This window comes from Alexandromys fortis, unplaced genomic scaffold (assembly GCF_014885135.2).
Source record: "Alexandromys fortis isolate MF-2015 unplaced genomic scaffold, M_Fortis_MF-2015_v1.1 scaffold_18, whole genome shotgun sequence".
Taxonomy (NCBI): Eukaryota; Metazoa; Chordata; class Mammalia; order Rodentia; family Cricetidae; genus Alexandromys; species Alexandromys fortis.
In genome coordinates, this window is record NW_026067897.1 from 10,091,231 (window position 1) to 10,104,727 (window position 13,497).

At 41.0% G+C, this 13,497-nt stretch overlaps 1 protein-coding gene across 3 annotated transcripts in view; it reads left to right on the forward strand.

The window, feature by feature from the left end:
• The window catches only part of Plag1 (PLAG1 zinc finger), a 40,466-nt gene extending 30,376 nt beyond the window's left edge, over positions 1–10,090 (forward strand). For 2 of the 3 annotated variants that reach the window (XM_050119081.1, XM_050119092.1), the window contains 3 exons: positions 2,308–2,406; positions 5,352–5,710; positions 6,223–10,090. In XM_050119081.1, the coding sequence (XP_049975038.1) occupies positions 5,469–5,710; positions 6,223–7,480 (1,500 nt within the window). In that variant the 5' untranslated portion in view covers positions 2,308–2,406; positions 5,352–5,468 and the 3' untranslated portion in view covers positions 7,481–10,090. The remainder of the gene's footprint in view (positions 1–2,307; positions 2,407–5,351; positions 5,711–6,222) is intronic. The other variant, XM_050119102.1, reaches the window with a different exon arrangement.
• Positions 10,091–13,497: the final 3,407 nt, after the last annotated feature.

The following is a 13,497-nucleotide window of genomic DNA, read 5'->3' on the forward strand; positions in this document are numbered from 1 at the left end:
AAAGGCACAGAGGGATTCCAGCACTTAAATGATGGAACCAATCTTTGATAAAGTATTTAACTATAAAAGAGAAGCATGAATGTAAGTTTTTTGGGTTACAGACTTAGAGCAATGATGATACCACCACTACCCCCACTACTCCCGCCGGACTCAGAATACACAGATAAGTTTAGTTAGCATTTTAGTTAGGAGTACATAAATATAAGCTGTGTTTATTTTTTATATTTATTCTGTCCAAATCTAATCAACTCCTGATTTCCTTTGTTTAGGGAAATAATGAATAGTTCTTTGAAATTATTTGACAACTAATAAAAATTCAAAGTAGGGTAAAATTTAGAGAAATTAATTTAGGAGTTACGTTTTAAGATAAACTAAATGAACATGGTGGCTTTATTTGCAATTTTATTTCTGGATATAAGCTATATAGCGGGGGTAATTTGTAGACAGTTCTGTTTGTGGACTGTCTGAAATCCTTAGCCACTGAGGCCTTTCTGTTATGAAATGCCCTGCACAACTCAGCATAGGTAGAGTGTGACGTGTTTAGAGGGCAGTAAGATTTATAACTAAAAATACAGATTTGTTATTTGCTAGTCAACTTTGGTTTTAGAATTAATTCTACCCAAATCATGCACCCAGAATTGCTAATTATTTTAATGATTAATTAAATTATTTAAAAATTTACCTTGCAAATTGCTTTTAAACTTTTTCCTTAGTTACTACTTCCTTTTGGATTTTTTTTTTTTTTTTTTTTGGCAGTTCTTATAGAATAATGATGGCACTGACCTCCTTCTGGGCTCCAAGTGTAATGTCAGGATTTCTCCACATGCAGGCTGTCTTGCTAACCTGCCCTATCACAGATCACAATAGGATGGAGATGAGATAGGGGTTGGCGCCTAAATCCTGTCTTGACCACACAGACAGCATGTAGTTCACTAGCAGTGGGGGTAGATGCAGCCGTCTTGGTCACTGACTGCAAGGAAAGGCCACAAATGAAAATACTCTTTATAAAGTATTTACATTATTCAGGTAATAGCACATAAAATGAACTTTTATGTTCATAATTAGCACACCAAATATTCAGTGTGTGCCCTGGGCAAGTAAGTATTGACAAAACTAATGCTACTGTTTTGCAGTTTTAATGTTTTTCCACTTATGCATGTCCTATGCTTAATAAAAATGGGGCTTTTGCTTGGACTTTTAAAAATACTTTTATTTGTCTAAAGTTTTTTTAAAATAATGTGAATAATAATAATACTGGTTTCTATGTACTTAGTAATTTTGTAACGATGCTTGAATGTCCTCTATTAAATATTCTTTCTATATTATTTTACATATCATAAAATTCTGAAAGTAACTGAAGATTTTAAGAAATATTATTAGATTGTTATACACTTGAAAAGTTTTAAACCAAACCTGTCATTGGCAAATCCTTTTGTTAGTGATTTTTAAGTATTTGATTTTTATTACCCCTCAAGTTCTTCTAATTAAATACTTCTGAGTACTTAATTACAAATAATCACAGCGTACTAACCACTGTTTGCCTTTTATTCTTTGTAATAATTGTAGATCTCTTTTACTTTATACCATTGTTGTGCCATTTTCTTTCATCGTAAATATTAACACAGTTTGTATATATACTGTGTTGTATATATATATAGCAGGCATCTTTAAGATACCTTCAGGCTTTTCAACAGTGGTCTCACGCAACGAGTATTGCCTTTTCCCTGACACCTGCCTCTTGTAGCAAAGCTGTATTTAATGTCCCCATATGTACCTGGAATCTGAACAGAGAGTGGTTGCCACATTCCAACCAGCCTTACCCCATTCTTCAGTTTAAATTGGCAGTTCTGCAAGTAGCCCCAGTTACAAGTGTAGGCAGTGTGGGTAGCCATGCTGAGATGAGGTTTCCAGAGGCACTCTCCTGACGAAAACTGAGTTTGTGTCTTCCACCACATTAAGCCTAATGACTCTTCACCAACTTTGTTTGCGGTCAGTAACTCTAAGAGCCATTTCCCTTGGTTAGGTTCCTTTTTTATTAACAAGTGGGGAATCATTCAGCATCACAAATTGGCTTTTTTTTCTTCTAGGTAATGCTGTTTTTCTTTTTATGTGTGCATTTATTTGGCCATGTAAAGTGTGCTTACAACTAATCAAAGCAAGCAGTTGGTGGGAATTAGTGCACGGCCCAGCAGCAGAGTGGAGTATAGCATGCGCTATGAAATTGCAGTTCGTTCATGCTTTATTTTCTGCCCTTCACACTCTAGTTTCACTTATACTATAATCCATTCTGTTTTTACTTCTTCATAGATTGGCCAAAATGGGAAGGGCTGGATTCTGCTCTCTTCCACGAAGAGTTAATGGGACTGGCTAAGATCAAAGTCTGAGGCTTTTTCCATCCTTAATCAGGTATGCATTGAACAAAAATCACTAGTTATGTGCATGTGCCTTTAAAGTATTTGGTTGATAAACATATTGTGAATATAATTTTTATTTGATGTTACATTCACAACTTTATATTTATCCTGAAATTTTAAATGTACCTATGATAAGTAACTTGAATTTTGTAATGGATTAAAATATAAAAGCATTATCAGCCATGAAAATTTTCAGCTGGTCTTAGAAAAGTGTAATATTTGCTATCAGTGCACTTCCTCATTGCTCAGTATGTACATCCAGAAACATCCATTCGTTACTTCAGATTGAGTACCCCGGTTTAATGATCAGATGCGTGCATGTTGTTTTATGGTGCCCTTTTAATGTCTTGTCAGGAAGGAGTTGAGTTAAAGTTGCTTTTCTCTTGTGGAATCCTCAGCATCACAGCTGTGTTGCTACAGTGGTGATTATGACCAGTGTTCAGACCTAGTTAATTAGACGCCTTGCATTCCCTTTTGATCCTGCAGTTGGAAAATGATCGACGTGGTCATAGTCTGAGTAGGTCTATGAAAGCATTAAGTGAGGAGGTCACAATGAAAATTAAAGCTGTATACTAATTTACTGTCATTATTGAGCTGTAGAGTAGCTCTTACCCCTAACGTGGAGGGAGGCAAAACACCTGTCCTTTGAATGAGCTCATAACAGGAAGAGAGCAAATCTTTGAGCTTCAGAAAACCCACAGCCAGAGCTAACAGCTCATCACTGCTGTGATGTCAGAGCTAACAGCTGCATCAGTGCAGTGATGTCAGAGCTAACAGCTACATCAGTGCAGGGATGTCAGAGCTAACAGCTGCAACAGTGCCATGATGTCAGATCTAACGACCGTATGAGTTATATTATGTCAAGAGTTAACAGCTGCATCAGTGCTGTGATGTCAGAGCTAACAGCTGCATCAGTGCTGTGATGTCAGAGCTAACAGCTGCATTATTGCTGTGATGTCAGAGCTAACAGCTGCATTACTGCTGTGATGTCAGAGCTAACAGCTGCAACAGTGCTATGATGCCATAGCTAACAGCTGTATGAGTTATATGATGTCAGAGCTAACAGCTGCATTAGTGCTGTGATGTCAGAGCTAACAGCTGCATCAGGGCTATGATGTCAGAGCTAACAGCTGCATCAGTGTGTGATGTCAGAGCTAACAGCTGCATCAGTGCTGTGATGTCAGAGCTAACAGCTCATCCATGCTGTGATGTCAGAGCTAACAGCTGCATCAGTGTGTGATGTCAGAGCTAACAGCTGCATCAGCATTGTGATACTCGTTGCATCATATTAATATCATTTGTAAACTGCAAGAGGAGCTTCCTGATATTTAGAACAATGTAAAGGCCTGCATCTGTCTTACAAAAAGAAACTGTATGTGCTCAGCTTGCCTGAATGCTGTACTGCTTCAGTCCTAATGGCTCACTGCTGCTTAGTCTACTAGGGACAGCCTCTCTGCTAAAGCACAAAAAGATACGGCATGCACTTAAGTATTACCAAAAGTAGGTGTTTAGAATTCCTGAAAAAAATCTAACTGGAATCTGTGAAAGTGAGTGTAACACACTAAATTGTGTAAAGGCATGTGTATACCAAAACACAGGTGAGATAAGGAAGTTGGGGGGTTTTTTTCTTTAAAATATATAAGAGGATGGCAAATTCATTTAACTATATTTAGTAGTCAGATCCTTTTAAAAGGCATTACGGTTGCTACCATTTCTGTGGTCTCTTGGAAGAACCCCTCTAAATTACCTTAAGAAACCTTGAGGGAACATTTGACTCAGTGGTTCTCACCCACCTGTGTCACATATCAAATGTTTACATTATGATTCATAACAGTAGCAAAATTGTAATTATAAAATTGCAACAAAGTAATTTTATAGTTGGGGGGGTCACTCCAACATGAAGGTGGTGGCATTTGGTAGGTTGAGAACCACTGATCTAACTCACATAGCAGTAAAGTCTTTGAGGAGTTGATTTTCCTGCTCTGAGAAATAGAGTTAATTATATTAACTACTTCTTATCTATGGAGGTTTCTGTTTAGTTTCAATTATCTTGTTTAAAAGTAATGACATACTCTTTGTTGCTCAAGATACATACTTCGTTCTTTCTCATAGCACTGATAGTGAATTGAAACTCAGGGCGAAACACTTCTGTGATGATGCATTTTTGCACAGATGTTGAGAACTCTGAACAGGTGTGCCACACTCAGGTTCAGTTGTATCAAAAGTTAATTTGTTCAGCTTGGGGAGGCCTAATGGCTCCAGCTTATTAGTAACATTAGTGCACCCAGTGAGAATAATCTTCTCTGTGACGTAGAAACAATTGAGGGACACTAACCCTACTTCCCCAGATGACAAGGGTCTGCAGTGTTCAAGTAGTATCGACAGGCTTTACCATTTCAAGAATATTTGTTCTGAAGATCAATCACTTCTACCCTCGTTCAGAAGCCCCCTCAGAGTATTCTAACACTGGTCAAAGGGTCAGTTTGCACTCCGTGGTGCTTTCACCTCTCTTCCTACGGGATCTCAGCTTCCCGCACCTCTTCTGTGGACCCCCTGGTTTGCCAGGTGCTCTAAGTGCGTGTATCCGCGTGACCCACATGCACGGCATGGTAGGCACAGAGTGCAGTGGCTGTTCAGCTGTAAGAGGGAAGTTTCTGGTGCAACCTTTAGACCTACTCTGAGAGTTCGTGAGTTCACTGCTGTCCTGCTAAGTCCAGTGTTTGTCAGGTGCGATTTCAGGGTATGTATGAACTGTCCATTCTGAGCAATGCGTTGATATCTATCTGTTTTGGAAAATACAAAGGAACCTACAGATATTACATTGGACCAGCTGAATCCATTTTATGGTTTCTTTTTTAATTCAAAAGCATCACAAAGCAAATAATTTTTTAACTGAGTTTAGTTACAAACTAGTTGTTTCTTATTTTTTTTTTCCAGTCCCTTTTTGCTTTCTTTTACGACCACATGAAACTTGAGAAGCCACCTAAAGCTATATCACTTAGTGGAGTTGGGCAGTTCCCAGGTGTCCAACAAGAAGGCCTGGTTTAGGCTGCGATGGCCACTGTCATTCCTGGTGATTTGTCAGAAGTAAGAGATACCCAGAAAGCCCCTTCAGGGAAACGTAAGCGTGGTGAAACCAAACCAAGAAAAAACTTCCCTTGCCAACTGTGTGACAAGGCCTTTAACAGTGTTGAGAAATTAAAGGTTCACTCGTACTCTCACACAGGAGAGAGGCCCTACAAGTGCACACAACAAGACTGCACCAAGGCCTTTGTTTCTAAGTACAAATTACAAAGGTACTACGCTCTATTTGTCTTTCAGATTATGCTTTCTCTTGTGTTGGCCGTCTGAAGCCGTTGTAAGCGTGTGTATCTGTATACACATTTCTCAGCTCGTTCGCAGACAGGAAATGTTTAAGTAGATTAGACATTGGGTAGCCTGGAATATTCTAAGTTACATACTTCTGTGGTAGTGTCTTTGGATTTTTTTTTTAAAGTAAAAAATGCTTAACGAGAGTAGAATTTCCGTGTGTAAAGAGAAATTTCTTCATGGAAAGGGTGTGGACATTACATGAATGTGTTCGGTCTTGCTTGTTTACTCTTGAATGAGAGCTGAAAAGCAGTCAGCACTAAAGAGGCAACGTAGATGGCTCAGGTTCTGCAGTGTGTTGACTGTGCTGTGTGCTGCTCAGGGAGACCCTCGTTAAGAGAGCTGTGAGCTAGCCTTATAGTTTAGCTTCCCATTTGAAGAATGAGCGTGTACCCCTTTTGCTAAGATATTCACTCACAGAATCTATCTATGTTTAAAGGCACATGGCTACTCACTCTCCTGAGAAAACCCACAAGTGTAATTATTGTGAGAAAATGTTTCACCGCAAAGACCACCTGAAGAATCACCTCCACACCCACGACCCCAACAAAGAGACCTTCAAGTGCGAGGAGTGCGGCAAGAGCTACAACACCAAGCTCGGCTTCAAGCGGCACCTGGCCCTGCACGCTGCCACCAGCGGCGACCTCACCTGCAAGGTGTGCTTGCAGACTTTTGAAAGCACGGGCGTGCTCCTGGAGCACCTGAAGTCGCACGCGGGCAAGTCCTCCGGGGCCGTGAAGGAGAAGAAGCACCAGTGCGAGCACTGTGAGCGCAGGTTCTACACCCGGAAGGATGTCCGGAGACACATGGTGGTGCACACGGGGAGAAAGGACTTCCTCTGCCAGTACTGTGCACAGAGATTCGGACGGAAGGATCACCTCACTCGACATATGAAGAAGAGTCACAACCAAGAGCTTCTGAAGGTCAAAACGGAACCGGTAGATTTCCTGGACCCTTTCACCTGTAACATGTCTGTGCCTATAAAGGACGAGCTCCTGCCGGTGATGTCCTTACCTTCCAGTGAACTCTTGTCCAAGCCATTCACAAACACTTTGCAGTTAAACCTCTATAACACTCCATTTCAGTCCATGCAGAGTTCCGGATCTGCTCACCAAATGATCACAACCTTACCTTTGGGAATGACGTGCCCCATAGATATGGATGCTGTTCATCCCTCCCACCATCTTGCTTTCAAATGCCCGTTCAGTTCTACCTCATACGCAATCTCTATTCCTGAAAAAGAACAGCCATTAAAGGGGGAAATTGAGAGTTACCTGATGGAGTTACAAAGTGGTGCGCCCTCTTCCTCCCAGGATTCTCAAGCGTCGTCATCTAAGTTAGGGTTAGATCCTCAGAGCGGGTCCCTCGATGACGGTGCGGGGGACCTCTCGCTGTCAAAGAGCTCTATTTCCATCAGTGACCCCCTCAACACACCAGCATTGGATTTTTCTCAGCTGTTCAATTTTATACCATTAAATGGCCCTCCTTACAATCCTCTGTCCGTGGGGAGCCTCGGGATGAGCTATTCCCAAGACGAAGCGCATTCTTCTGTTTCTCAGCTGCCTGCCCAAACACAGGATCTCCAGGATCCTGCGAGCGCCGTGGGTCTCGGTTCTCTGCACTCGCTCTCCGCGGCGTTCACCAGCAGCCTGAGCTCGAGCACCACCCTGCCCCGTTTCCACCAGGCCTTCCAGTAGGGCCTGGCGGCAGGTTCTAGAGGGAGGCGCGCGTGTAGCCCCGCCCTCGCTGACCGTTTTTATCTTAGTGCCTACTTTAAGACAATACAAAAACTTCTGCTTTTGTATAATATCAGGTTTCACGAAGCCAGTAAATAATAGGAACTAGCCTCTTGGGTAAGCTTTGAAACCGTTCATGTTTAATACGTTTGCCGTTTCTCCCGATTTACTGCCAGTTGACATAGCCTCAGAGTTTTATTTCATATAGGAGCGCCATTATTATCGCTAAATTCTTCAGGTCCTGTGTTCAAATTACTATTAGACTTTAAAATTTTCATTTTTGTCTAATAGCATTGGGCATCGGACATTTGGCTCATTTTTTTTTTTTTTGCAAATATGCAGTACCATGTAAATCTTATGTAGCGTGTGTGAATAGCTGAGGTGTTTTACATGTTTTGCTAGCCACTAAATAGATTCATGATCAAGTGTTTTAAAGGAATCGAGAATCCAGCTTGGGGAGATTATAGTGGTTTCTTAAATATGCCATCATTTCAGATCAATATGTTTTGAAGACTTTTGTCTTGACAAAATGAGAGAAGAGAGTTTCGGTATCCACAAGGAACCTTGAGAGGTCACAGGGTGTTCTGTGTTGGCACTGTTTTGCCACATCTCGACTGTCTTCTCTTTATGTTAACAGTGTGTGGCGTCAGTCTTCAGGAGCAGGGTAGAGATGTCCTGTTCCCTGTCCTTCGCCTTTCGTACCCAGGATGGCCTCAGTGAACCAGCATTCTTAATGTTGCACGTTGTCCGTAGTCAGTCCAGAGTCTCGGGGGCCATTGTGGGGCAGTAGTCAGTGAAACACCCAGAGTAGACTCCTCAGCGGGACGATGGATGTCAAACATACAGCCAAACCTCAGAACTTGTCTAGAGAATCCCCACCGTTGCCAGAGCTGAAAACTGGACTCTTTCGGGGCAGAGTAAAAGCCTACCTATCCCGTCATTTCTAAAACAGCAATGTGCGTCCTCCTCGCCCCGCCGTGGTCGGCTGGAGAACTTACACACATTAACACGCTACCTGAGGAATCTCCACAACGTCTTACACAACCCACACAGCAAAACCCCACTCTTGACACACCTTAGCGAGCGGGAGGAGTGTGACACAATAAGCCGAGTTTGTAGAGGAAACAAGGAAAATAAAGCACACACCGAGTGAGTGTGGAAGCACCGAGGGTATGGTGCTCACAGACGCGGTAGTAATGGCTTCCTCACGCCAGCCAGGGCTCTGATCGGCGGTGCCGTAGAGATTTTCCTAAGGGTTGCTCGTGGCATCAGCCTACAAGCTGTATCTATTAAGCACTTGTTAACTCCTTATTTTGAGACCCCTTTTGTTGGGGCAGGGGTAGGGGAAAATTTACAGAAGAGTATGTATCTCTTAAAAAAAAAAAAAAAGAAAAGAAAAAAAATATTTCTGAATTTCTGAGCACTCAATTAGCCCTGTATGGGGAGACCCGTTCCCTTTCCTAGGGCCAACTATCACTGCAGATTGCATTGTTTACCAATAATTCTAAACATGAGTATAGATTGCTGAATATAACGCATTATTTAAAATACTTGGGAGTAGTATAAATCGAGGAGAAGTGTAAGATGTCATATGGATGGGGCTTTCGCTGTATGTTACACACACGTCTAGCGCACTTCATAGACTCAGAGTCACTCTCTGGAGGGCTCTCGCTCCCGGTTTTCACCCTGGAGCAATAGTTTTTATACTTATGTATTTAAATTTTATTATGAAAATTTACATTTTATTAAAAAAAAGTGTTCCAAAGGCATTAAAATTATATATGTTAATAAGGAAATGCATTTTTAGCTCTTCTTCAAGCTGCTCCTGAGCTGTGGTCGGGAGCGTGCTCACTCTCCACGTGGGCTCTTTGCTCTGCTTCAAGGCGGCTTCCTTAGTTTCTGTGAAACAGATCGCTTACCTAAAGCTCTAGTTGAATGATTAGTGTTCAATATTGCTTTACTCACCACGGAAAAAGGAAAAGAAAGTTGGTGACAGAGCACAAGTAAATAGAAAACCTATTTTTATGTAGAGGTTGGTCCCAGACACCACATACGAAAGCACTAGCCTATTCTATCTCAAATTTGCGTAAGAAAAAAGTCACACTAATGACCTGAGACGTCGGCCTCTGTGGGCTGTATTTCACTGCTAATTGAAAAAAAGGGAGTATCAGGATATAATGAAATAAAGCATTTTGAAATGGGAAAGGCGCCATATCTGTATATATATAAATATATTTTTATCCTAATTCTTGCCCTGCACAGAACTCTAATACACATCTTCCAGGGTACCAGTGTTAAAACGTAGAGTCTTCATTTTCTTCGTATGTACACCTCTCTGCCTATTGCTGCCCCCACAGACTTGAAGAACACTTCAAAGTAAGAGGGAATCCAGCAAGTTGGGTTGGATTTTTTTTTGTTTGTTTGTTTGTTTTTGTTTTTTTTTTTTTAATTGACTGCAGTGGTCACTAAACCCTTTCTTGATAGATTTTTCTATTAAAGATCAGGCAGCTTGTAATGTAATTGCACAATGTTTTAACAAGGATGTGACACAGAATTGGCTCCCCGCCCCCCCAGAAAATGTTGTCACTTGTGTTTTTATTTGAAGTAGGAGTGTTTAGGGATAGTTCTTGCCGATGCTGTTTTTCATTCACCAGTGGCCAGATTCATCGTCCTTGGAATTTCTGATAGTGCCTTAGATTGGCTGAAAGAAAAGGGATTAACCTTAACAAAAAATCGTTTAGTGTAGAGTTTGGAGCTCAGACAAGATACCGAGCCTCATCAGTTTGACCCCCACGTGTGCGTGCAGACTGTATCGGCAGCTGCAGGAGCACGACGGTGGGAGAACCGAGGCGCCGTAGGCAATATACTCCATTGATATTTACTAATACCACCCTGGTAGTTATTGGTCACTGTTAAGCTTTCATTTAAAACCCTATTCCGTAGTTCAGTTTTCTAGGACTTAAGTTGTCTTGGTGGGTTATGCACCATTCTGTATGCGACTTTTTTTTATCATTATTATTACTTCAGTCAGCGTTTCTTTCGAGCTGTGTGTTTTTGCGTCTTTGTTGCTTGTGCTTTTTTTTTTTTTTAGCCATTTGTGGAATATAGTGATATATTGTGTTAATTTGGACAGTGACGGTTTTTTAAAACCATATACTGACTGAAACATGAGCCAGAGCTGATTGCTTTATTAAGCTAATAATGAATGTTATAGAGTACATATTTCAGGATCGTTCATCTAGTGAGCAGTACACATATAGGCCAATTAAAAAAATAGAGCTTGGTCGACCTCTATACTTCACATTACTACAAGATATAGCACTTTCAAAATGAACCTAAACTTTTACGGAAACTTTCTATAGGTTATGCCTTTTATTTTAAGACTTATTATATTCGTTTCAAGTGCCATTAGATGATATATATGTAGGCCTTTGATATATAATGCTTTGTGTACAAAAAAAATGGTAGATGGTATTTTAAACAGGTACATTTTTACAGTGTTTTCTTATCGATTTGCTATATTGCACAGAATCAGTGTGTGTCTTTTCATATGGTTTTACAATGGTTTATTTTTTTACAAGGTTTACGTATCTCAAAGCACACTGTCTTCCCAGTCCATAAGTAAGTTAAAAAAAAAAAAAAAAAAAGATACCAGTTCACCCAAGTTGCTTCTAGCCTACTGAGATCCATGTGACATTGGAGGAGACCTTCTCAATGTTGAGTATTCGTCCTTAGTGAAGGCAGACTGGTTTTTCTGACTGATGAGTCCCTCGGTGAGTCTGTTTTGTTTTGTACACGCTGTCAGCAGCCAGGCCTACAACACGATGTATCTTGATCACCACGTGGGTCTGCGTGAACACCTGAATCGTATTGTAGCCACAGAGCGCTCCTCGGAGATTATATGCAAGCTAACGCCACCAGCCTTAGTAACAGCACACAGATCACCAGTAAGCCTTTCTCCAATGTTAGCAGCCCCTGGGGATGGAAGGCAGTGTCTTTTGGTCGCTTATCTAGCTCTGTAGATGACACAGACGTCTCTGTATAAGCTTCAGTGGTACAGACGGACCAGAATGGATGTCTCTCTTCTCAGAAACCCTCCTTCAACATTATATGGGGTCATATGCTGCTACTGTCACTTGGGACACAGCTCTCACGGTGCTACAAACTTCTGTCTCGTTCAGTTGTATTTTTTTGTATCCATAGGAAAAGGACTACATAGGTGTAAAGGTGTACAATATATTTTTATACTGTGACTTAATTTGTCATTAACAAACTTTTACCCCACCACAGTGTATTCATGTGCGCTTGCAAAAGGAGATCATGGATGTGCAAATGTTACCAGAACAAACCCAGCTTTTTTGTCCACAAGGTGACTGTAACTCAGAGTGGAAAGTGGGCTTGCCGTAGGGTGTGGAGTGAAGAACACACTGTAAGTTACTAACAGCCCTTTGAATTTAACAAAAACTGGGAGTCCATTAAGAAAATGGATTGCATCATGCCTGAACATAAGCTGACTGCTGAAATTGTATTTTTAGCTAATGAAAAAAGTGTTTGGACTAGTACTCTAAAAATGCTCTAATGGTAAAGTTTTGAGTCAAATAGAAATGAAAAAAAAATCTGCATTCCAGACTGAATTTTGTATATTTTTATTGCATTTTAAATTGCTATTCTGTGATATTGGAAAATCAAATGGCTTATCGTGTATATCATGTACTTAAAATGTATTCACAAACTACTGTTGTATTTGTATAAAATATAGACAAAGGTCATCCTGGTGTGTGTGTGTGTGACTTCTGTACGGCAGCTTCGCGTCGTGGGGCTGCAGTGATAACTGTACTTTAGAAACATCCAAAGAAGCAGGCTGCTGCTTCCTGTTGGGATACCCAGGTGTAGACCCTCACTCACTGCTACTTACTACTGCAGCTTCTTATAGCCTGCAATGGGATTCATTGTAAGGAAAAAGATTCATGAGTTCCACAGAATATATGACTAGAAATACGAAACGTTTTCGATAACACAGACCCTCCTGAATCCTCAGAGATGCTCCTTTACGGTAACGTTTTCCTCCTTCTGTTTTTAGACAATATTCGTTGTGAATTTATATACGTATGTAATTATTTTGATCATATTTACCCTTCACATCCCCAGAACCATTCCCCACCATCTTCCAAGGTCATGTTCTTTTGTTTTCTAATAACCCCAGAGTGCATTTTGTGTGGTCGGTATAACTCTTGGATGGAGGAGTGTGGGCTGCCTACAACTACTAAGTATCTTTTTTAAAAAAAAAAATATTTATTTATTTATTTATTTATTTATTTATTTATTTATTTATTATGTATACAATGTGTGTATGTCTGCAGGCCAGAAGAGGGCACCAGACCTCATTCCAGACGGTTGTGAGCCACCATGTGGTTGCTGGGAATTGAACTCAGGACCTTTGGAAGAGCAGGCAATGCTCTTAACCACTGAGCCATCTCTCCAGCCCCCTACTTAGTATCTTTTGATTTACCGATATAAGACTGGAACTGCAGCCTCCAAAGGCTGTTTGTTTTTTTAATGAAATTGCAGGTCCCAGGATATACGAGGCTTTTGAGCTTTGGGAGAGGTGGGAGAGATTACTCTTCTCACGGGAGCAAGTTATATCACCATCACTCACACGGTGGCTTACAACTGTCCACGACTCCAGTTCCAGGGGATCCAGTGCCCTCTTTGGACACACACGGGCACCAGGCACGCATGGTGCACAGACATGTGTGAGCAAAACGTTCATACCCATAAAATATTTTTAAAAGACTTTTTGAGCTTTTAGATTATTATTGGGGCAGAGAGTATTATTTTTAAAGTCAAAACTTGGAGGCCTAGGGAAATGGCTCCGGCTGTGAATTGCCTGCTGTGCAAGCTTTGGAAACCCGACTTCAATCCCCAGCAGGCAGGCAGGGACAAGGATACCCAGAGCTCACTGGGCCTTCAGTCTAGCC